Source organism: Plodia interpunctella, chromosome 2 (assembly GCF_027563975.2).
Source record: "Plodia interpunctella isolate USDA-ARS_2022_Savannah chromosome 2, ilPloInte3.2, whole genome shotgun sequence".
NCBI lineage: Eukaryota > Metazoa > Arthropoda > Insecta > Lepidoptera > Pyralidae > Plodia > Plodia interpunctella.
Window position 1 is genome coordinate 8752167 of NC_071295.1, and position 26571 is coordinate 8778737.

Genomic DNA, 26571 nt, shown 5'->3' on the forward strand with positions numbered 1-26571 from the left:
GTGGAAATAAAATATATATTATGTACCTTACTTTCTTTATTAAAAATGTAATATTACAGTATAAACAGTAAGGTCAATACATGGCAGTGATGTTATTATACTTAAAATTATCGGCATTCGCATATACAAACCCGAAACCATCCCTCTTCGCCAACCAGACTCACTTTTGACACTTTAGAAAGCAATATAACCAACATTGAAATCTCACTAAAACAAGTTTCACAGCACAACCCTTGCATAAATCTTGGTCCAAAATATAGATTTGAAATAGATGCCAAAACATTATACACTACTAAACAATAACTTATCCCGCTCATAACATGATGAGGATAAGTAGTCTAGGCCAGTCTTAATATCATTGGTCCGAAAGACGCAAGGCTTGTGCCGTAAACCTGCTACAAAACATCAATAAATCTTCAATATAAATAACAAACGACAGTGTCAAGAGCGAGTCGTCCCGCGACTGCCAACCGTGAGCTTACTCCAACGCCTAATCCATCTAATTTACACCAATCCAAGAAACATTTTTCTATAATGACTAATTTTAATTCATATTTTTCAGACGAAAGAACACATTCAATTTAGATAACAAATGTCAGATTCCGAATACAGTTCAGACAGTAATGAGACGAGAAGGCCGCGTATTTGCAACGACTAGATTGTGTAAGTAAACTACATCCTCAGTGCAATGCATAGGCGGAACTCACGCCAATCACCACCCACCGTTACAAATCCGTGGCCTGTAGAAAAACGCTTCGTACAATTTCTATCAGTAATTTGCCTACACGAGTATAACATTCTTTGGGACAATGCAGCACTGTTCACCACTCTGCTAAAACGCAGAGCCTCAATCCGTGCGTCCTTACTCTACTATTTACTAGGAATCTACTAAAGTGAAACTAAAGGCGTCACAGAAAAATAAATAAATATGACTCTATACAAAAATAACACATTTATATCGTGGTGAACACCTGAGCACTTGAGACCTCGGCGCGGACTCGCCGCGCCACGCAACTTACACTAGACCACTATTGTATAGGCATAGTGGACACCGTCTATCGATTCTTATTCGCGTACAAAATCGGCTTAATATTCAACAATTGACTTCAATTTTATCTTTATCTCAACAATTACAAAAGTGATCGAGGAGGAAGTATAGCTATTGTAAAAAATTTCATATTACAAAATTACATATTATCATTAAAATACCTCGTCAGACAATTTAAAATTACGCGTCGTATTAAAAATAGATCGCGATCATCTCGTAACGCTTACGGTTAAATTTGGTCAACAACGACTTTCAAAAACTTCAGCCGAACTAGCTAGCGTCTAATACTGCAATGGAAACGCGAAGAAGTGCCAATGAAAACGAATCTACGAATAATTAATCTACACTTACACACGACCGGAAACAATTCGATAAATTAATTACAATAAACATCTCGTTCTCACCTGAAAATATACACTCTCACGCGAAATAAATACAGGTACGTCGACACCCGAGCGAGGGCCCTCGCCGCTCTCGTCCGGTTCAATCCGGAGTGCCCGCGGGCGGCAGCAGAGCGGCGGCCGCGGGCGGCGCCGCGCGGTGCAGCGTGAAGTTGTCGTACACGTGCGCCAGCTCCTCCACGTGGTGCTCCTCCAGGCACAGGAAACCCTGCAGCGCGGGGCTGGCGCGGCGCGCGCACGGCGCGCAGTGCACGACGTGCCGGCGCTCGTGCTCGCGCACCAGCAGCGCGTGCCACACCTCGCGCTCGCACACGCCGCAGTAGTGCGACGCCTCGCCCTTGGCGCGCCCGTGGAAGCGCACGGCCACGCCGCGCGCGCGCACGGCCGCCAGCGTGCCGGCCGCCGCGCGCAGCGTCTGCAGCAGGCACGTGCGCATGGCACGGTGCAGCCGCGGATCCGACACGCGGATGTTGCGCGCCAGGTTCCACGTCAGGTGCACCATGGGCACGATGGACTTGAAGTTCTGCACCTTGTTCCACTCATAGCGCTCGAGTGCGAGCGAGTACTGGCGCGCGGTCAGCGGGCCCACGTTCCAGGCGATGTTATTGCACCAGCCGGTGGCCTGCACCCAATGCACGCAGCCCGCGTTCACCCACACCAGGTCGCCGGGCCTCTGCGTGAACCGGTACACGGGCACCCCGTGCGCTCGCAACTCCTCCGGGTCCGGCCACCACGAGCCGTGCAAGTATGAGAGGCCGTGTCTCTCGCACAACTCGCGGACTCCGCCCCAGTAGGCGTCGGGTACGCCGAACCACTCGCAGTCCCCGGGCCCTATGTTGATGTTGATCGAGCAGAAGTTGTTGTTCTCCTGGTGGCCGGGCGTGCGGCTGCCGGGCACCTTCATGTACAGCTGCACCGTGTTCATGCCGAGGATGACATGGCCGACGTGGGACAACATGTTGGCGGCGGACGCGACGCGCGCGAATGCCGGCAGTTTCTGGAGCTCGGTGAGTTGGGGGCGCCACTTGCGCTCGTCGGAGAGATCGACGTTGGTTCCGAAGCGCAGCATGCGCGCGCCGCGGCGCCGCTTGGCCGGGCCGGAGCCCGACTCGCGGCCGTCGGAGTCCGACAGCGCGCCGCCGGCCGCCAGCGGCGCCACTCCCCGCTCGCGCTCCTCGCGCAGAGACTCGTGGAAGGACCCGGCTTGGTATTGCGCGTACTTGCGCACGGTGGTGTGCGAGCGGTGAGACGCACAAGCCCAGACTCGACGCCGCCCGGTTGGGTCCCAGTTTTCGTCCGCAGATTGCATCAGTTGGGTGCGTACCTCCACAGCGTGATCGGGCCAAGCTTCGACCAAGGTTTTGGTAGAGAAGAGACCAAGGTCTAGTTTGAGGGCGGCGGTGAGGCCGCGAACGACGGCGATGGGATGCTTCAGGCAGAAGTCCTGGAGCTGCGGGGAGAAGGCGTCGCGCTTGGATTCGACGTAGACGAAGGGCGCGGGGGGCGCCAGCTGCTCGGCGGAGAGACGCGGAGGGGGCACCGAAGGGGGCTCGGGGGGACCGCAGCCATCTCCCAGCACTGACCACGACGTTGGCGGACCAGCATTCTCTCTGCAAAACAAACAAAATAAATAAATATGGACAAATCACACGGATCGAGTTAGCCCCGAAAAAAATTCGACACTTTTACCATACCTATCCTATAATAGAGAAAGCATCCAAGACCCCTAGGTCTTGGATCTGAGAAAACCTTTGAGATAAGATTTCAAACTCACTTGCAAGCATCGAGGATCTGCTTAGAGCTCATGCCGATGTTGAACGTGACCGGCTTGAGCGGGTCCGTCTTCAGCGGCTCCAGCTTGACCACCGGCTGCCGGCCGCCCAACACCGCCTCGTTGCCGGACGATGCTGTTGCATTCTCTACAGAGAGAAACGGAAGATTATACAGTGTGTTACAAAATGCCTGTATATATACACACAAAAGGTAAAATACGGTATACCTCGAATAGTAATGTATATGCTACATTGCTGCTCAACACGGAACGAAAACAAAGAGGAGTTGTTCTTATGTCCTTATTCGCCAAAAGTTGTGTAATAATGGAGGCTGAGGCAGATGAAGCGGGGAAATAGCTCCGACATGGGTCTTCACTATTCTTTTAAGAATGAAAATAGGATATTGTGTCGTATCAAGAAACAGACAATAACATGAATGAACTTTTTACTATAAATTAAGAATTCGATTTTAAGTAAATTTCTGTATGCGCACTAAGTTTCTTTTATGCCGACTCCACAAATGAACTTTTTACTATAAATTAAGAATTCGATTTTAAGTAAATATCTGTAGGCGCACTAAGGTTCTTTTATGCCGACTCCACACTATCGTAGAACGCCGACGCGAATACATAATTGCGTAGTTTGCATGAGTGTTTTTATTTAACGCAATAAAAATCCAGCAATGTATCCCGAATCAGTAAAGTTCGGCGAATAGTATAGTATAAAGGTAGACAATAGAAGTTGCCTCATGATAAGCATATATCCAACACCGTAATGTGAATTACTTTGCATAATTACTGATAATAACTATTAAATAAAATGGATGCATCATAATTTGCGATGACAAATAATGCCGGAAGCACACCACAATATGCAAAGTGATGCCGAGGTCACCAGCGAATACTAAACGACGCTATGAATCTCAATAAGACACCTTTGTTTCAGCTTTTATGAAGATACTAACAACTTCGAATTAATTAGGTCCTTTTTAATAATTCATATAAATATTTAAATTTAAAATCTCTCATTACACTAGTACTCTGTTTTAACCCCAATATTTGTATTACAACTAGATTATTTTGCTTTTGCGATAAGTCCGCGTCTGCGATCATTTATATGTTTAAAATTTGAATACCTATTTATAACTTAAACTTCTTGTATAAATAAAAAAGGTTATAAAGAATCTTGTGTGTATTAATGTTCATTATTATATTGGTCCTGTTCTAACATGGCCAATCGCCCTAAGTACTCTTTTAAATACTATAGGAAAACGTACTTCACTGATACTTCAATCTATTCAATATGAATCGACATTTTATCAATTTTCTATTGTCGACATAAAACTCTTCATAGGCACTATACTAATCGGAAGCGACAACTTATCGTTGACGTCACATGTTTACTATATATTTATTACATAATATATTAGCGTACTATGTACTCCCAATATATTTATATAATAATTTTACTCACTCTGCGGTTTTTTCATTATTCGTTATTGCAATGTCAATGCAACTATTCACGTCAGTCAGGTTGATTGACGGTCATTATATTTATTGTATGGTGCTGACTATGGTATGTGATGTCTCGAGATTATAGGTTTTATATTATAAAATAATTAATCATAATATTTAATCATAATAATAATAAAAATAATTCTACTCTATAGAAAACTGATACCATACTAAATAAAACAGAGAAGGAGATGCTCTATTGCTATTTCTCTAACTAAAGTAGCGATACGCGGGGCGAAAGGCAGATGCATGAGAAACGCGGCCCGCCATTCACACTTTACATCTAGTCCGTCGCCAAACGGATGCACAAAAAATGAAGACCTCTTAAGTTACTACTGTTCAAAGTGATCATCGCTGTGTATTAAACTTAAGAAGGGCTCGGTATATCAAACCTTGATACACCGAGCTCTTCTCAATAAAATTTGCCCGTCATTTATGTATTAATTTATGTAAAAGTCAATTCACCATACTTACCAGCTACGGGTTCTTTCTTGATCTCAGGTTGTGTATCTGAAAACCTCTTCAATAAGTCTTCGGCGAGTGACTCCGCGTTGTCACCGCCGGTCGCGTTGCTTTCGCTTTTGGCCACCTGCATAATAGAAAAAAATATGGATTAGTTGTAGTCTCTAGAATGAGATAGGGCCTATCAACCTGCCGCTAGGGGGGAAAGGGACGGATATTAAGGTTGTGTACGAACCGCACGCGCTCTCGCAGCTTGCGCTAACCGATACTGGGATAAAAGCTGCTGCATTATTACCTGTGGACAAAAAAAGTAATAAATAAGATAAATATGTAAAAGTAATAATCGTATTATAATTTTCAGGCTCATTCATCAATGTTGCCATAACTAATATTAATATGAAAACAGAAAAGCCTTGTCTTTGGATAATCCTTAATTGTCTAACACTAAAGAATATTTTTTTAAGTTACGCCTATTAAATTAAATATATTCATATTCGCGTCGACCATTACCAACTATTACTATGAAATAAGAAAATTTCACTATGAATACGACCATGCTTCGCCTGCTTTTCCTTATGGGAAACATTTGCATTTCAACGATATTCGGACCTCAATGGCATAAACATATAACAAAAGGAACTTTAACTTGTAAAGTACTCTGCTTACAATGTTCTTTGCTCTTTGATTTCGGCCGAAGTTGTAAAAGCATTAGAGAACGACAGTTTTTATTTTGTATTTTCTAATATTTTAAGATTTTTTTTATTAATATTCACATAGAAAAGACAGTAAGATGGCAAGCCGAAAGCTACATTTTATGTTCTCCCGACTACTAGAGTAATCCATATTTTTCAATGAAGGTGGAAGATATTATAAATCAATGTCCTACTAAAACCATTTTGATATCTTCTGTGATAAATCCATTAACAGACAAAGAAATTTTCACGTATCTTCTACGGTTTTACACAAATTATACAAACAACAAATAGGTACTTGTTGCGGCGGCGACAAGTTGTGGGCATTCCTCTGCAGATGCTGCAGGGTTTGCAGCTGGTGCGGGGTGAGGGGCGGGGGGGAGTCGCGGGCGCCGGGGTACGGAGGGGGGGCCGCCTTAGGCGCCCGCGACGACATCTCTGCCGAAATCGGGAGATTCCACGCTTCTTCAATTGAGGGTAGTTGGCGACGCCTGCGAAAACAAGTTACGTAAGTTAAAATTATGATAAAACATTGTGAGATATACATTTATACTTGTTATTTGCTACATATCAATACTACTTATTGTGTGTATTGTATAATACGTGTGTTTTGATGTATTTGAATTTCAATACGATTCATGTTTATGTATTCTGTTCATGATCGCCTCTAGTAACCTTCGGATCGGCATTAGATCCAATATCCTTTAAATCTACTACAGAATAATGTGCTCAAAGATGTTGTTTGTCTATACTATATGAATGTATGTAAAGTATTGATACTAACTTGCCGGTAACCGAAGGCATCGGCGCGTGTGCCAAATGCGCCCTCAAGAACGCTAGTCTTTGTCTCAACGAAGCGTTGTTCGCTGTCGCCGCAGTCCCACCGTTGGTATAGCAGGCGAACGCGTCCCTGGGCATCTGACAGCTCTCATACAAACTCCCCAAGTTCGTCCACGCCGCAGAATGACCCTTGTCAAGCTGCACCGCGCAAATGTACGCTTGTAAGGCATCCATTGGCTGATTCTGCTGCTGGTAGAGGACCCTGTTCGCGGAATGTTTTTAAAATTAGAATATTAGCAACCGACTTGTTACTGGCCGAATGGTAATAAAAATAAATTGATACTGATTAAAAGCTGTAGTCTAACAAAAGTTTCATGGCATTATTTGACAATTTATTTTAATTAAAATTGATGTGAAGCATTTCAAATGATTTAGGTATAATATTATATTTTAAGTACTACTAATGTGGGTAAATAATTACCTATATACTATGGTGAAACTGCTCATAAAAAGTGCTAGCATTTTGTGTTCTTTTTTTTTTATAAAAAGTACACAGTATAGAATACTTAACTTGCGTGTCAAGTCAATTGTATAAACGCAACGTGAAGGAGCGTTAAAAGAAAGTGTGCGTGACAAACAATCTAGTGGTTAGTGGCAACAAGACAGGTTGCTCAAATAAAAATCATTTATGTATTTTGTATAACGATGGAAGTAACATTCTTTTTATCCCTTCATATATTTATTTCGTTAAAAAAATGCACACACTTTGTCTACAAGTGTGTGAAATAAAAACAATAGAGAAACATGACAAATTATCCGGTACGCCGTTGGTTTTCATACGATAATAAATCGCAAACATAATTAATGGAAAAAAGAAGTAACTTTGCACAATCAACTTTTGCTATTACGACAGCAACACAACATAGCGATGCAACGAGAAACAAGTGCATATTTTCTTCATTAATAAATGGTTAGTTATTGTAGAAAGTAGCTATTTTATGGCTCTGTATTACCCAGTTATCTGTCGATCTAGTGTCGCGGAGACAGGCACGCTTTCTAGAACTCGTCGTTAATATAGCCATGTCCGTAGCATGTCACTAAATAGTGCAGAAACATGCGACTAGAGGGATGGCTCTATGAGAATGTATTTGAGATTTAATATAGCATTCGCTTTAGATCGTTTTCTCTGGACCTAATAATCAGATTGAAATTTCTAGCTACAAAATGGACCAATACAATAAAACAAATACTCAAAAAGAAGAAATTCATATTTATGGCGTTCTGACCTTGGCTCTTCTCCTGGCAAGTTCGACAAACTCGTCAATATAGTGCATTAACATAATTACTACACGAGTACAGCCTTAAATTCATTCATGCTTGAATCCTTATCGCAATTATCTTGTCCGGTCGCCTGTCAGGCTAATAATGTAACGCGGCCCTTGCGAAATCGTAATTTATGAGTTGTCAACATCCATAAACTTGTCGACCAGCGACCACTTAAACATTATATTTAAATGAGCGAGGTAGCTACTTGTAATATTAATAAAGACCGGGAATGTTAACAGCCACTGAATACACAGGTAGTTTGGCAAAGGACCTGCGCTTGGCTAATGAAATAAACAATAACATTTTCATTTCAATTTATGAAAGAAGGCTTATCTGAGAAATTCTTTCGCGTGAATATTAAGTTTAAAACTACCAGCAAAATAAAAACTTTTTCAGAATTATCTGTTGCCATTAACAGCTCTTAAACACGTTGGTCAGAAAAAAAAATGCAATCGCAGAATTAGCGTAACAGTTTTAAAGCTTGAATAAACACTAGCCCCGAAATCAACAATATTTAAAACTCACCCTATAGAGCACCACGTGTCAGCATTTCCTTCAGACTTCTCCACAGAGTTTCTATACACGATGAAAGCGTCATGGACCTTGCCCTGGGCCGCGTAGCACCTTCCCAAAAGGTACAGTCCAGCGCCGGAGTCGGGTTCCGCCGCCACCGCCCGCTGCAGGCACCAGATGGCAGCACGAGCGCGCGCCCCAGTCTCCCCCAGAGAAATACACCGGTGGTACAGCCAACCTATAGTATAGATAATAATTAATACTAAAAACGGCGAAACAATGAACATACAAAACATTCAACATTTTAAATTTATTTAGCAATATTGTTCGCTTAGCTTAAAGATTTATAATAAATATTTACACGGCTTTTAGCGACCCGTTACAGGTTCGCTCGGATAAAAACGTAATAAATTATACCTAAACCTTCCTCAGGAGTCACCACAATCACAGGAAAACCCGTGCAGTGGTTTGAGTTTATCGCGAACAGCAGAGGCGGCAGAATACTTTGAATTATTAAATATGATAACTAAAAAGAATATTGCAAAAAACAACAAATTAATTTGTAACCATTTAGATACGTCATGAAATAAAGTGGTCAATTACTCAAAATTATTTTAGAGCCCAAATGCGTGAGCGTAATTTATATGCTATTTTAACATTTTACGAATATTTACACGACTAAATCAAATCAATTTTAATGGGTGCGTCAACCCTCTAACCTTTTACTTATTTAAACAAAGGTCAATATTGCTATAAATAACAATTTTACTGACACCCCTCAAGAGTTTAATAGGTAATTTAGTTACCTTCATTCCGAGGCAGTCTTGCAAATTTCATTTTAGCGATCTGTGGAACCTGTTCCCACTGAGCAAATTGGCTGATATAACATGAGATTGTAAGAATATTTATTCATAAGCTCTTTCACACTTTAGTAGTGATGGGTTTTTATACATGCAATATATAAAGGAGTAATAACAATAATACAAAAAGGTTCTTACCTAACTGTCGGCATACATCGGCTTTCAAAGAGGGAGATAGTTGCGGCTCCTTTAGTAATCTTTCATAGGCATCTCTGGCTGACTTCCGGAGTCCCCTCGCTTCAAGAAGGTGGGCCGCGTGGAAGCTTAGCTCCAAGCGGTTGAAGGTAGCATCTTGATTCGGTGCTAGCTTCGCTCTCCTGAAGTGCACGGCAGCGGAGCCCCAGTGCCGACGTGCTTTGAACATCAGCGCCAGCCGCAGGTGAGCGTCCGCAGCCCGAGAGAACCCCGGAGACACGTATAGTGCCATCTGCAACGCCTTTGTAGCCCTGACACCAAAAAACTTACAAAACATCCGCAGCGTTATAAAACTTTATTACGGCGGTAATTCTTTAACACAATCCAGAAGACAAAGGCAAGGAATAAAGCTACTAGTTTGTAGAATAAAGACGGTCGGTACCAATAAACTTTGTGTTACTACCTAGAAAACATTGTCACAATAACAGACTGCACTTGACTCTTACAAGATCAAAAGATACGACGTTTAACTCACAAATTATACTTTCTACTACCTACCTATCAATGTGGCGATGTTACTATGTAAGTACTTATTTACAACCGTTTGTTAACGTAATAAAAATGAGGAAACAACAGAACCCTTACAAAAGAATAAAGTTACATTAAAAAAAAACAGTTAAATAGGTAAGTATAATATTTCAAAGCTTTTTTATGTAACTTACTTAAATGGTCTATAGAAATATTTTGGCGGACGTATCGCAACGACAATGCAGAAATAAGTTTTTGTAGGATCAGTCGGAGAGTTCGGCCTATCCCATCCAAAAAATCTAAACCGGTCTGCTTTTAAAGCTTTTATACGACTCGAAACAGATTGCATTACGCCTCGCCGGCACAATGGTTCAAGTAGATCCGTCTTTATTACAGCGTCTACCCAAAAATGTAGAAAACAAAAAATAACACAGCCTTATAAGTTAAGTACAATTTGGAGAATCTTCGAAAGAACTCGATTGTGAGGAGAATCTGAATTAACAAAGAATGCAGCGGAGGCGTCAAGGTGCGTGAGTTTACGAAAGACAGAATTAAGGCGTCCATAATATCAGTAAGATTATTGAGGGGCGCATCACCGGAGCGTAACGTCACCGATGCGCTCGGGGTCGATGACCGTCTGAGGCTTGTTCGTGCAATCGATCGGCCGATGCAACACAACGTCTAGACAGCGATCGCGGTCCGAATCGGACGCCTATGCTGCCTTTATTTAGATGACCTCGGCTGACATTTGCGAGCCGAAACAAAGGAGGGAGACAGGTGGCGTTCGATGTAACCCCGGTACCAAAGACTAAAATTAAATGACGATTACACGCACACATACGCAGATTGCGGCGAGCCGAAGAGAGCTTTCACCCGAACCGAGGCCTGAGGCATTGCTCGACATACATACTGCTACATCCGACATTACTTCTTATTGTTCCTCGAACCAGCTATGATTGCTGGCTGGCACGCAACATTCAAGAGTATGAACAGAATATTGCTCGTCTTACACCTTCACTAATTCCTCGTTCCGCTATCAGATTCATAAGGAAACCGTTAAATGTTACAATCTATCATAAATTAGTAATTAACCAGAACTCAATTTCCATAACTCCTAATAGTTCCTAATTCCTAACTAATTAGGGAAATTTATTATATTATCGGTTAGTTACAATTTACATGATTTAAACAGGCAAATACTTATAAAATCAATAAATTCATTCAATTTTAAAGAACACTAGCTATTATTTTAAATTGTACATAAACGCACTCCTTGCGATATTGATAAGGTTGGTGGCTTCACGCCCACCCACACGCACGATAAAACATCGGCCACTCGAATGCTGATAACGAAATCCAAACAACATTACCAGACTGCAGGCATAGCACAACGGCTACATGTTTATGTAAAACTGGTTCATAAATTGTAAACACAAACTAGTACAGCCATATAACAATTTTCTTTAGGCCTAGTTAACATAATAACTTGAACAATACAATTAGAAGCTTAAATAGGTGATTAGGTTCTATAATGGTATTATATACATACATATAGCACATATAATGCTTAGGAACTCATAAAAGTGCTAGATGACAATGCCAGCGAGGTTATCACCTCGCTTGCAGTCTTATTATACTAATTCTGGTAAATAGATTCAAATATTTAGGGTGAGTTGCACCGTAAACTCAACTTAGACAAAATGGCGTAATTTTCGTTTTTCTGCGCACGTGAAAATTAACGTCAAAATTGACGATGCCCTTACTCAGCAGCAAACTAACAAATATAAAAGTGTTTCGTAATAAAAATAAATGTGAGAAACATAATCACTATGCAGCGGCCGCTACCTGCGGCCTAACCAGGGTATTATCAGTCAGGTAAAGAAATTATGCATGTATACAATACACCAGCCTGTTTATACATACGGAATTCCTTTGAAATTGTTACTATTCAAACCCGCGCCGTGCAATAATCGATTTTGAATTACTGAATGAGCGAACATCTGGTCAGAATAGCTCTGCCGTGAAACATTGTTTATATCATGCATTTTGCTAGCTGGAATGATCAAAAGTATTTCATCTACACAATTTTAAATTTTAAAATAGTTATTGGGCAAAATCGTTAGCGTAACCATTAAAGTACAAGAATGTTTATTCGATTTGAAGCTATAGCTTGTTTACTAGTAAACACAGCGATAGTGTACCGTAACCAGTAAATAAGAATAGCTTCGATGTATTCTGTCATAAAGGCAACAGCACCGGAATAAACAGACATTTATACGGATCGAATAGCATTTAAATCTTCTAAACCTTCCAAATTAAAGCTTTGTCGATGGTTAGATAAACCATACATTTAATGGAAACTGAGGAAATATTGGCATGGAATGTGGCCAACGATTCAGCTGTTATTGGTGTAGTATAGAGCCCGCGGGTGACACGGGTTGAGGGGGGCGAGGGCACTAGCATGGTAGCTTGCTCTGACCTACTTTTGCACTCGCCGCGGCTCAAGGACGGATCGACTTGCTATTTATAGAGTTCATTCGTCGTCATAGCATCGCACTCACTTTACATAACTGAAGTAAGTAGTCGGCGGTCGCTAGGTGGGCTTGTACACGTGATTACACTGGCGCATGCCCGATCGTTACTTTCCCACGGAGGCGCCGCCGACCAAGGGGAATTCATGCTGAGCTGTAATAATAATCCGTTTCCCTATTACCAGGGGCTCCTTGGCCTTGAGACTAGGGCATGTTAAATAATTTCAATTCTTGAATACCTAGTTGCCTGGTGATTCTTTGTCACGATTTCTATTTTATTATGCTAGAACCAAACGTTTCAATCGTGCCTCGTAATGCATCGAATGCATTAAAATCTAAGTTGCAATTCACCTGACTACATTGCATCACGACCTTGGTACCAAGGCAACAGAATGCATAAAGTGCATTTGCGCGAACCATATAAATAGAATCTCAGTATAAAATAACAAATGATTTGTCGGAAGAGATTCACGTAGTTATTCCATTTTAGTTTCAGACACGTTTTGAGACACGATAGTGGGTAATAAAATTCTAAATTTTCACTAAGGCTGATGCAGCAAAGCCTTTTTTTAATTCTACGTCCGTCTCTAGGCAATAAAGAAGTTAAATAATATTTGTACCGCTATTCTCGGAAACACAATTTGGAGATAGGAGGGACAGGCTTTTGAGGTCGTTAACATTTCTCAGTACGACCGACGTAATGGTTAAGTTGCACGTAGATAAAGAATCCAAAAAATAAAATAACAATGTAATAACTGTCACCAGAAAGGAAATAAATAAAAGATACGAATGAGCTATGAAAACTACGCAATATGTTATTATTTGGTAATATTAGGAACGAAACATTAATTTCAAGTTGTGCCGTATTAGCTGATAATTAATGACGGCCCGTTTATCGCTCACGTCATGCCAGTTGACCCACTTTCGTTCTATTCTATACCACTTATAGAGTAACCTACAGAGAATGATCTCATGGGCGATATTCCAGATAATATGCGGCATATTTTCAGTATTCAGTAACACCACGCATTAATCGGGCCAACTCTGTTAAAAATAACTAATATAACTCTTATACAGCCATTATACAGCTTAGTTATATATATGTACTAAGTATAAGCAAATATACTAAACTAATAAACATAATGTATTTATTTCATTGTTGAGTCAGCGGAAATAATAATTGACATCCTTTTACGTCCCACTAAAATGGTGCGCCCAAGCAAAATGCCTCCAAAACAAAAACAATAAGAAGAAAGACAAAGACACGTTCCTGTTTTTCTTTCACAGAATACAAGGCGATAATCTCTGAAAGCGAACTCGTACGTAAGAAACGTTGTATAATTTTTTATTTTACAAGCATTGCAGGTACTTTTACAAAATACTGTACTGTAGTAATAAACCTTGCTGATTATTATTTCTTATGGCATAGAACCGCAAAAGAGCAAAAGTAGCACCAGATCGTAACGAAGTAAGAACCGAACCATACAACTCAAAATATATTTTTTTTTTATTGTGGAGGTATAAAAACAACTGAACAAATATGAAACAAAAACCTATTTCTACTATGACCTTCGCGTTCCCACGTCTACCTAGATGACAACATTATAAGGGGTTTAATAACGTTGCCATAGCTGCTAATCACAAGTATTATTGATTTCAATGTTAACCAGATACGGTCAATACAACATCATATTTCCAAAATACAAAGGAAATTAGCTGCTATTACCACTGCATAGACATCAATGGAATTTGTGATGTAGTTGACTGTATACGGAATACGTCAATAAAGGTTATAAAGGGCTGGGCTTTGGTACAGGCGGCGTGCAATGTGCATTCGATATGCGCATGTATGTGTTGCCCTTGCTTACGGTATTATCGAGACTTAGGTCATCCGTTGAAAACGATTGTATTACATGTAGATATCTTACTACTTGAAACACATATACACAACTCACCACACTACTTGAAACACACATTTTAGAAATACTTCTTCTTTATGTGCCTATATATCATTACTGAATGTTGGACGTCAGCTCCTTAAATTTTGTCTTATCCAGAGCTAGTCGGAATAATAGACTGTGTTGATTCCTTTCCACTCTCTGAGATTTTTGAGCAGAGACATATTGCGTCCTCCCACTTTTTTTTCGGCAATCTTTCCAATCATTCTTATTTGAAGGAGATGGTACTAGGAGTTCCACTATATGTGACCAAGGTAGGAGATAGTCCGAACAAGCTCCACCTTTTTTAGAAATACATATAACGTATAAATCAGATCATCTTGTGAGTGATTCAAGTGATAATAAATACATATTGATTTAATAAAATGTTAATTACTGAGTCTTATACGTGAATAAGTTTACTCCACTTTGGATTCGGAGTGAACTATATGTATATTGTGATTTTTATCTAGAAATGGAGTTCATCGATCGTGTCTGTAAACATAAAGAAAGTATACAGACGTTTGTCCTTGACGGGACAATAAGAGGGTACAGGTTGCAAACTTGCAACGACTGAACGAAGGACACATTGACTCTATTGACACGACATAGAGGTCGATTCGAATTAACAATTGTAATTGCATCTGACAAGACAGCAAAGCAAATGTTTAAATTGAATATTCTTTATAATTCTCAAAATATAAAAGAGCTTCTTATTAAACCTGATGGGCACAAAACAAGAATGTGTATACGGAAATGAACGGCCGATGCCAGATGCAGTTTGCGATGCCACTGGCGTCGCTCTACATGACACCAATAAAAACTGATGAGCTTCAATATTATGCGGAATCCATTACTGAACAGGTTCGCCATGCCTTGGCTACTGCGTACCATAAAACATATTCATAAGTATTGTATAACATGTGTCAGAATATATGTACATACATACGCGACGGTAACAACTCGTACTTGAACTACATGAATTTCACGATAATCAAATTAAGCATATCGTCTGTTTCATTTATGGATAACATTTGTTCAAACTTAACGCAAGCGCGTGTGTTACACGAATATTTAATTTCAAACCTACTACCCGAAGCGCGTATAAAAAACCTGCAGGATGAAGCTCCCCTAACATGAAGTGAACAGAACATTCTGCGCTATTATTACATCAATCGGCGGAGTGCCCTTGATAACAACCCCATACGATTCTGGCACACAAGTGTCGTAACAAGTCCAATACTTATTTACATGCAGCCAAATTAAAAACTATGCCCCATCCCTAAAATTATAGAATGGAAGGGTTGAACCCTTCGTAAATGCGATTTTTAAGCTTCGTAGTCAAATCGGCGTCACAGATTGTTCATCGAATAATAGCTGGGGCACTGGCTCACATACTTGCGAGACTTACTTCACACGCACATCGTACATTTGGACCCTTACTGGGGCAGCGGAAGCGCGGGGGAAACACAACTATCGCTCAATAGTGACGTAACATAACAGCATCTCGTAAGCCCAAGCCCTTTCCATAGCTCTGTATTACTCCCTTTTTGCGGTCACGGGCCGCTTTCTAATGCCCATTGTGCGTAAGAACTGCGGCTACTAGCAGTAAGTATGGATCGACATCCGTGAGAGAATTGCTTGTCTTGCTCGCTAATTACTTAGGCCTACGAACAGGTTTACTCACAGTACTTATACGGTATGGTAGTCATGTATTACAAATATTCTGACAAAGACGTCAATTGTTTTATAAAAGTATGAGATTATTTTCTCATTATATAAATGAATTTTTCACATGAAGGACTCGAAATAAAACGTATCAACGTAAGCCTTGGAAATATAAACAATAGACGATATCGTGCGTGCTGAAACTCATGATAAATATATCAAATACGCTATTAGCGAGCGAGTAGGCAGAAGACATAATTACCGAACGTCGGAGATGAGTGACGCAAATATCGCAATTTGCGAACATAGTTTAGTACCTATCACTCGCTGACAAAATGAAGTGTGAATTACGAACACAAAATTCCAATCGTGTCTGCCGACTAAAAGTGATAATTCTTAAACATATCGAAGTAAAACCACTTAATTTTCCTCGAATTGACAAAGTTAACATAAGTGAATTTTATGGGTTCATTTCATTTCAAGAATTTTGATGCGAGAAAAAGCAGTTACGTGCCTGTTATGAGATTTTAAAACAATCGTGAAATTGTGGCACGCATATAGCAACGTGATCGTTGTATAGGTACCAAATGTAGATAAAGTTACTCCACGCTCTTTATCTACTACATATCGATAAGCTATCAATGCTCGTAAATGTCATTGAGCTGATATGAATTGGCACCCAATATAAGGTATAACACGTACTTATATATTAACAGGTATACAGACCGGAAACACCAAAGTAGTGGTTGTAACGTCTATAGAGCCAAAGCCCACGTAAAGTTATACATGGCCGCAATAGGCTACAATAATTGGTAGGTACCTAATCGGTAACAAGAGCAAATGGTTACTCTTACGCGGCCTTGCGGTGACGTCGCGCCGCGCCTGGCCGCCGTGACGCAGCGTGACGTACCGCTTTTTTCGCGGAAATTCCGCCGCGGCCATCGCTCGCGGATTTTTAATCCGCAAGCGATACGAACGCTGCGTAGATGGAACAATTTGTAATCGTTTCAGACCGGGCGACGGGTGACTGACTACGCTCTTTCTGAGCACTACCCCAAATACATCTAGATATTAGCATCAAGTGCATCGTAATAATTATTATAATAGAATACCCTAACACCTGGGGTTGTATAAGAATATTTCTGAAATAAACCGATATGATTATACGATGTTCTTTCAAATAAAACTACTTACCAAATTTAGCAATCCACTTTTAGTCTACTTTGGTTTTACAAATATTTTTTTGTACAACTTTATAATTTTCCTATTCATCGTCAACGTGTAAATGACGCTACATTTAAAATAAACATAGGGTTCCTTCCTTAACATGGGAAAACAAAAACACTAGTTAATGTCAAAACTAGGGCATGCCGCTTGACACAGTTCATGCCCTGCGTGGGTGGCTGTCCTACAGAAGTGGGCGGGACACTTGCGTAACCAAAATAAAACCGAAGGGTACGCTTGCAACAGAGCTTTCGCAACGAACGCCCTAAAATATTAGTAGGTGTTTAGCTAACATTTGTGACTTCATACAAGATAAAGAAAGCTTAATTCAGCATTTAACACTGTGGTTAGGGAAGATCTACCGGAATGTTGGAGGTCATTGACAGGGCGGAGGCGGGCGCGGATGCAGCGAGTGCACCGAGCGAGTTCCGGTGCACTACACTGCAGGTATAAATAGCGATCCGTTAGTGTCGACGACCGCTCACCGTCACCACATTATTCGCCCTGCTCTTAACTTTCAAACCGTGACCTAAATAATAACAACAAAAAGTGTATCACCACGCCAAACTAGCAAAATCTAAAAACCACCCCCTCGAAAGGGGTTCGAGAAAACTTCAAAGAGCGCGCTCCAAAAACGAGACGGAGAGGTGCGGGGAGAAGGGAGGTAGAGCACTAATATTGCATACGCCCTTTGCAGACAACTCGATAGAGGTTCGGTGTGGCTCAATGCGCGCGCGGGGCCCCGACGAGCCGGCGCGCAATGAGGACCGTCCTATCCTAAGCGTGAAGGGCCCGTGCGTACGTGACGCAGCGTAAGGTACGAGGTACGGGACGGAGGGCCCCGCCCGCACATCTTTCATTGCCTTGCTTAGATGCAATGTTCGGGGGGCTAGGGTCGGAGACCGCGTCCTCTACTGCGCAACTATAGCCTCGTCCTGTCGCTAGCTAATTTACATCAGCGAGATTTAACACAAGAACAGCTACACTAGCCACAGCTATATAACTTCACACAATAATCTTGACTTGTACGAAGCGCTGTTGATTTCCGGTTATATTGTATACCGCTATTTCACTGTTGCTATGAAGCGGTTGCTGAGCAGCTAGCGTAATAGTACCCATTATGACGTAATGTTTCGCACCATATTGTAAAAATGCTAAAATTCGTCGTTGAATATATTGGAGTTTACCATGTTAGGCAAACGATCACAGAAATGCCTCACTCGATTAAAAATACAATAGATATTTATTTATGTTCGCACAATCGAGACGATGCAATACAGACAATTGTCAACTGCCAATTACAAAGAAATTGTAACTACTTTTATTACAATAGCATTTGAAGACAAATTATTTTAAAAAAACAAGAGGTATTTGCTTACAATTTAATGTAAAAATATTACAACATATATTTAATTAAAAATAATTTCAAACAGACAAGTTCAGAAAAAGTCAAACCGCCATGTTTCAATGTGACAAATAAGTGTTAGTGAAGCTGTATATAAGCGAGGTCAATGTCATACAATTCTGACGTTGCCTTTATATGCAACCAAGTTTTTAATTGCTTATTCTTACATATACAGTAGGTAATAAATATACAGTGAGCACGCGCCGTCGTCTGCCCGCATAAATGACCGGTTGTCATAAAACTTGTCGCTCCAGACCGGAATAAGAGACTTGCATCCCAGTTTTGCAATAAATCGTGCAACGGATAAAACTCATTCCATAGAGTAAAGTTGGTGTAATCTAATAGAGAAATCTTCGGATAAACCAGGAGACGCGACACAGAGCACCGGAACACTGCCTCCGGTAGTGGTGAAATTAGTTACCGAATGCAATTACTAGCAAACTGGCAAGATTGTCGGGAAATTTTGTAGCTTTCTATGTTCATTCCAAGTTTTACAAGAGCCAGTAAAATTAATTACCATTTCCACATTGACTCGGCGAGCATGTTTAATGAGGATCGACGTATTCTGGTAATTGCATTCAATGAACGGTAACTTTAATTGAGGAATTTGGATTGCAATATATTTAGGTTGATTTGGAGTTATCATAACGAATAACTCGTTTGTATATATAATATATACCCAAACGATATTGTATGGTATGCAAATAAATTCAAATCACATACCACACAACCACACAATTTGTGAAGCCTCAAGCGAATGATAAATATGAAACTTTAGGAATTTACTTTATGCATATGACATCTAATGTAATGTCTATGAAATTTCCGAATAGCTATAAATATGCCTCAATCCAAAAGACTGGCATTGCATGATGTAAATCTTATTAATTTGTGATAAACTTAGACAGCATAAAATTTAAAGATGGACAAAGGAAGCTAGTTGAAGAAGCAGCTGATATAATGACAGGTGTGGTAACAGCCGGCATACACCTGCTCCTGGCACGTGCCTCACAAGCTGCTCTAACAATTACTTGCAAGGCATTCATTACCACATACCCATCGATATTCTACGATTTGACATTACCTAGGCGTCGATAATACCTGCGCAGCTGACTTACAAATGCCGACTCAATTGCGTAATGTAATAAAAAACAGCTGCCATGTAGACAGACGATCGTAGGTGCCGGCCGGCAAATTTAAGGAACAGTTACAACAACTATTGACATGAATAAGGTAAGAAATAAAGCAGATTTTTATTTTATAGAAGATTCTGATGTGACCTGAAAATCTGGAACTTTGTTCTCAAGAATTCTAGACTTGACGAATAAATGAATGGTAATGTAGAATACCAATAACGAATAATGTTTTCCCAACACTGATATTAATGTCGTAAATTCTTATATTATTTCTTAGTAGCGCAAATCTGATTACAGTACTTGCATCAAACCTGAGTTTTACGTTATCTTTGTATCTGTCAAGAGAACCCTTTTTAAATAAAGATAGCCTTGCAAATATTTGACGTGTTTAATATAATCTAGTACGATGCAATATCTCCATAATTTGTCGACTTTTTTATAATCGTAGAAAGACTATTTCCGGCTGAGATAGCCAAGAAAGGACTAGACGAGCATAATAACGAACAAGTTTAACGAAACGGGCCAAGCGAGTCTAGTTACCAGAGGGCTTCAGAGTCGAATACCGTTACTGGAAGCGGTTTGCAGCGTTGTATAGATAATGCGGAGACCGGTCCGCGACCGATAGCCAATATTAGTCGTGATAACTATAATCAACGTTCCGATGACGCACATCAAGATCAGACAAAATGCAGATAATGACAGGGTTTGGAGAATATCTTGGGTTTGTTGCTAGAATATTTCTTTATAATGTAGGTATTAACAGATCCAAGACGATGCTTTTTACTTTATTTCCTTTATTACACGAAACATATTTACGTATAATAATTCTAATCGCAACTGTAAATTATCATTTTTCTATCGTAATCTAAATATTCTCCGAACAAAGCTTTATTAATTCGTGACTTGTGGTATCAAATACCTCTGTAGTTTAGATTTATGTTGACTTTATCGGACATCATGAGATTCTAGATATCTCGTTATTTGGTACTGTTGTCAGCTACAGAATCTTTAACATCTTCAGTATTTCTAAGTGTCACAATGTTTGAAGTCGGATTCCCCAATCTAGAAATAGATTTTCCGGATATATGAATCAACAATTTAATGAATGCTTCCAGCTAATTCGTCATAGGTACGACCGGCATGAATGACGTGCGGGAAAAGTGCGCGAAATCCACAATGAAGACAGAGATGAATGAGTCACTGTTTTTCTGTAATCATTCGTACGTAACCATTACATGACTAAATACAATGATGAATAAGTCATCAAGGTACACTAGTTATGACGATATTACAAATCGTAGTAAGTATGCCCAAATTAATCTATCTGCACACAGAGATAGGATTTCAAGATTTGGGTTACTTTCTATTGGAAAGGGCCAGAGAAACATTTGATGACTATGAGATTTTTAGCTATCAACTAGTTGATTATACGACCAGAGTTAACGTGCTGTTGGTCAATTGTATACATCCGCATTTGTAGTAATGCACCGTTAAGCCGGCGCATTGCGAACTGGTGAAGTACGTGCCTTGTTTTATAACAATGGGTCTATGCAATAGGTAAGTATCGCTGCATGTACTAAATATGGTTATACGAAGGGAGAGGCGAGCGAGTCAGTATGGCATCGCGTGCGACTTGTGGCCACACCACCGACCTACATTTTATGCGGCGACGAACTCATTATTTACTAGCCATAACCGAGCACGCACAGTCCACCCTCGCTACTTAGGGACCACCCTCGTTGCTCATCTCATTAAATTGTAGCTTTGATTCCAAACGGCGCAGCGCCCGATGCGAAACGTTCGATGCAATGAATGGGGAGGAAACTTGGGTCGGCTACCTGCAAAAATACTGCAAAAAGCAAAACATGCACACTAACAAAAACGCGACCTCACGACGGGACCAGCTTCGAAGCCGTCGACATAGGTGTCTGCATTTTGGAAACAAAACACAATAGAAAGAGTCGCGTGCGGACGCGATACAGGGATATGAGCGGCAGGTTGTGAGAGTGAGAGGGCAGAGGGCCGACGTAAACAAACTACGAGCGGGAGCTTCGACCGCACTCACCATTTCGGGGATCCTCGGATCCGGGGTGGGCTAAAGACGCAGCTGCCCACGTAGTGAAGAGCGGGCACGTCGTCTAGGAGAACAGCACAAGCACTCAGTCACTCAAGTTGGTACGGAGCACGCACACGGCACATACGAACACGACACGTCCCGTCCTACACTACGTTCGCGGCTCACGCCGATGCAGTTTACGTCACCGCATCCCGCTCCCGACTGGCCGAGCGCGGTGCGAGCGAGCGACGACCTCGCGCTGCAGCGTGCACCGTCCCGCGCCCCGCTGCCGCGCCCTGCAGCCCCCCTCCCGCGAGCCCTAGTACTACCTCACCCCGCGCGCTCGTCCTACGTCCGGTGAATCACGAATGTCGGCACGACAATCTACGAAACGCTTCGCCCGATGCGCGATGCGCCGTGCCAAACCAAACTCAAGTTATGGTTATGGTTGATGTTGGTTAATTTTATGGTGTAAATAAGCATGTGCATGATATACATGACATCCGATCAGTATATCAATCATGCCTGAGCATGAAGATTTTTTATTAAGATTCTTATTTGCGTTGGGTTGAGTAAATATTTTTACGTGACTATTTACAAGCCGAGAAACAAAACAGTTTTAACATGGATACAAACCACCGTACGTACGAGGATGATTGATAATTAAAGGATAAAAGAAATTCTGTGCCTATTTTATTATTATATAATAGAATAGTTCTATTATCATAATAACTCAATAAACTCACTCAAAATATTTAGTTGCAAAAGAGTTCCTTACAATTCCTAACACAGCTTCCAGCTATAAATGTAAAATTTGTAAAACCGAAAGCTATATTAGGTCTATTAACAATAACTAATGCGAAACCAAATATTTTAAACTAAATATTGAATTAGTATTAACCTTGTACTCACTTGTCCACTTATTCATGTAGTTAAAATATGTTGTCCCTATAAGTCTTCAAAATATTTGTCTTCGACAGACCGAGAAAAAAATATTTTACCTATAATAGTTTTATTTTTTTATATAAGATGGATAAAGTTTATAGGAAGTAGACAAAGTAAATAACACAGAAATAGTAAGTAACAGTTAAAACCGTGCATCAAAGTCGGTTGCGCAGTTTTAAAGATCTATCTTTTCATACATAGTGACAGACAGCAGGAAGAATCTTTTATACTATGTTGCGATAGTGATGTTGTTCCAAATGAGCAAGCAAAATTGTTGTGGGCTAAATCTAGCTGGTTTAGCCCATCATCATAATATATATCATAGGTATAACTCACCATCCAAAAGCATTATAATGGTAGTAGCAAAGACCCAAGCCATATAAAAATAGAGGATCTTTCCAATTATCTGGCTCCAATGCATAAAACTTCTGATATGCTGACATAGCTGCAACATAAGATATTTAATAGACTATTAGCTGAGTGTCTAATGTGTAAACTACTACTGCTACTGCGGTAGATGGTGGTATTCATTGGAGTTATGGCAGTTATGATTTTAGCCAACATAAATAAAATCTGATATCAGTGGTAGTAGTAAAACACTTGATGAGAAGAAATAAATGGTTTATTACGTCTTTCATGGTACAACTACTGAATGGATTTCAGGGTGGTTCGCAGACCACTGAGTCTGCGCGGTCATTACAATCCATTAATTTTCCTAAGGAAGGAATCATTTCCAAAATCAATCCAATCATTTATAAAATTTACATTACTACAGTACAAAGTAATTAATGTCATATAGTAAAACTCATTCTTGTTTTTATTAAAATTTTACAGTGCGACAACAGTGGTTGAAACACTCTGCGAACCACTCTTCAATGAAACTTAGTAGTGATATAATGAATCCAAGAATCTCTCTCTGCCTGCATTACATATTTCTGGTTGCATTGGGGGCTGTGACGCAACAAATCTTGGGGTCAATGTGAAAAATAAAGTGATTTTGATAACTATCCACCTGCCTGATGTTATATAAAACAACTATTAACCCTCCTTGGCATTGCTATTGTTTGCCTATTAGCTGCCAAAGCTATTTATCCCATATGACGTAAAAGATATAAAGTGTTCCTATCCTAGAGAGGAACAACATTCCAACACTTATTATCCTAAAATGTAAATATCCCAAGGTTCCCATTTCATAGCAGATATTTTATAGTTAAATTCTTCTTTAAACATATTATACCTTTAGCATAATCTTCCAAGAGAAGATGGAAATGTCCCAGTTTACAATAAGTTTTTGGATCTATACAAATATCTCTTCTAGCACCAGGTGAACACGCTCTTTCTTCTTCCTGTTGGTAAATAAATAGGAAAATTATTTATTATATTACATACAATTTGCGGGGAAAAGATATAAATTTTCTTCATAACAGTGGACCTGGCTGAAGTGTTTTGTTGCTAATTTTACTACATAATGTTCATTAAGATTACAAACAACTTCTTGTGGAGAACATTTCTCCCTTCTCATTACTGACAGATGGACACTTATGGGTAAATCACAAAAGTTAATGATTATAGCAGTTACATCAGTAATTCATAAGGAAAATGAAAAGGCAGATTTTTTTAAAACAAGTTATTGTAGAGGAAGTTCATTATTTCATATTTTCTAATCATGAGATTAAATTAAAAAAATATATGCAATATTTAGTCAAGCTTACCACACACCTACTTAGAGACCAGTACCAGAGATTTGTTTACAACTTCATGTCAACCAGAAAAAGTTTTACTAACCTAATGTTTTCTATCCAGCCCTGTAATCTACCAACCTGCTATTCCTATCTCCAATCAGCTCTTTCTCTCTCAGCTCTCCAATTTTTTTTGTTTTATTATATGCATTGATTAGTAATTATGTTTGGACAAGAACAAGTCAACAGGCTAATAAACTTAACAATGATACCTTAACTTGCACCAGCATTCCCTCAAGGTATTTGACAGCCTTGAGGACAAGAGCCCTAGTCCTGACATGTTCAGTTCCACGTAACTTCAGGAATCCAAATTGTCGGCTGAAAAAGAGAACAGAAAAAATCAAATTAGAGTAAAGTAGCAACAAATTGTAATATCTATCAATATTCTTGACATATGCCTTTTATAATGATGATGTCATTAAAAAGTTAAAGCATATATTTTAAGCTAATGTTTTGTCACAGTCAGTCTTCACAATATTTACCACGAGCTTAGCCCCAGGGCTTCACTCCCGTGGAAATTTCAGGTTAATAAGTTCCCTATATGTTATTGCAGGTTATATTCTACACATGTACCAAATCTCATAACAATCCATCCAGTAGCTTTTGCGTGAAAGACAAACATATACATGCCCACAAACTTTTGCATTTATAATATTAGAAGAAAGAAGCAGAAAAGGCATACTTCAGCATAAAGTACTATGTTTTAACTTTTTTATGAATAACAGAGTTTATATGTAAGTTTAGCCAATCAGCAATACCTCAGATGAACTTTTTCAATTTAGACTTTTTTTTATTTGGACTTCAGACATTGTAAATGTTTTGATTAATGAACAAGATCAACTATAATTTTGTTGCTCTTAGATGAACCTAACAACTTAACTTCATTGGGGTAAAATAGATCGTAAAGATGAAGATAGGATTTACATTATATAGGTAGTGAGATAGGTACTTCATTAGTTTGACTTGTATTCTGTGCTTCAGTAATTTTTCAGCGACTTTCGAGTATTTAGGTTATATTTTTACATTAATGATTATATTTGATAAAATTCAGTCTGTGTTTCGAAAGATTATATTCAAATGGTTAAGTTTTGTAATTACAGTCAAATAAACAATATCAACAATTTACTCACCTGTCAAGCTCAGAAAGAACTTGTAACTCTTGAGAGGTTAGATGCAACTCTTCTTTTTCATCCATTTTTATTCAATGCTTGCAAACGTTATATGCGCATCACAAATTTGTTAATAACATTATCATAACAATGCCTAAAGCACTGAAATAGAGAGTATTTAGAACATTGCGAAGAAAACAACTTTTCGCTCTTGTTTTCTTCACTTCAATTTTGTTCAAGCAAGAACTACAGTACAGTGTTGCCAGATTCGATTTTCAAAAATCGGGAGGCGCCTGTTGCGTGTGGCCATGGATTTGGTAAGTACTTCGTACAATGGAGTACCTACTAATTTCATGGTAAAGGCTGTGTAGGTATAATATACACCAGCTGGAGGTATGTGTGCGAGTTGGTTTTACTCTGGAAATTATGTATAGTAGTAGGTAGTGTTTTAGTCTTCTATTGTCTATAAACTCGTGGTGAAATGCTTACTATAGCTCTGGTGTGGTATCCGTTGTTTATTATTGTTGTTTGTTTGAGATGTAGGTACCTACTCCGTTTCTTTACTATAGCTTCATAGTTTTCTTGAGGGTTCAAGGAAACCATAAAGCTATAGTTAGGTATAAACCTCGGAATTGGTAGGTACTACGTACACGTCCTGTGCCTGCAGTACATGCTAATAGGGAGTATTACTACTAGCACATTTATCCCGCCAAAGTATAGCACTTTATGTCATAGTATATAGTACACAAAAAGTACACAACAGCTTTGCCGCCTTTTGCTATATCGATTA

The 26571-nt window shown here is 39.8% G+C and overlaps 1 protein-coding gene across 2 annotated transcripts; it reads right to left on the minus strand.

Moving 5' to 3' along the window:
• Positions 1–18: 18 nt before the first annotated feature.
• Positions 19–26040, minus strand: Utx (Utx histone demethylase). 2 transcript variants are annotated; one of them, XM_053753070.2, is made up of 12 exons: positions 25803–26040; positions 24885–24990; positions 24171–24279; positions 23270–23378; positions 9507–9814; positions 8521–8746; positions 6674–6931; positions 6188–6380; positions 5433–5492; positions 5210–5324; positions 3224–3368; positions 19–3059 (listed from the first exon to the last, which is right to left on the minus strand). In XM_053753070.2, the coding sequence occupies exons 1-12, from the start codon at positions 25865–25867 to the stop codon at positions 1532–1534; spliced, it is 3222 nt and encodes a 1073-aa protein (XP_053609045.1). In that variant the 5' UTR covers positions 25868–26040; the 3' UTR covers positions 19–1531. The 2 variants fall into 2 exon arrangements, with proteins under 2 accessions (XP_053609045.1, XP_053609056.1); XM_053753081.2 differs by lacking the exons at positions 23270–23378; positions 24171–24279; positions 24885–24990; positions 25803–26040 and adding an exon at positions 21998–22275.
• Between the last annotated feature and the right edge of the window lie 531 nt (positions 26041–26571).

Coding starts and splice junctions, on each gene's coding strand:
- Utx (XM_053753070.2), bottom strand. CDS start 25,867: ATGGATGAAAAAGAAGAGTTGCATCTAACCTCTCAAGAGTTACAAGTT. Junction 24,280..24,884: donor GAATGCTGGTGCAAGTTAAG/GTATCATTGTTA, acceptor ATTTACCAACAG/GAAGAAGAAAGAGCGTGTTC. Junction 23,379..24,170: donor CTTGGAAGATTATGCTAAAG/GTATAATATGTT, acceptor CTTATGTTGCAG/CTATGTCAGCATATCAGAAG.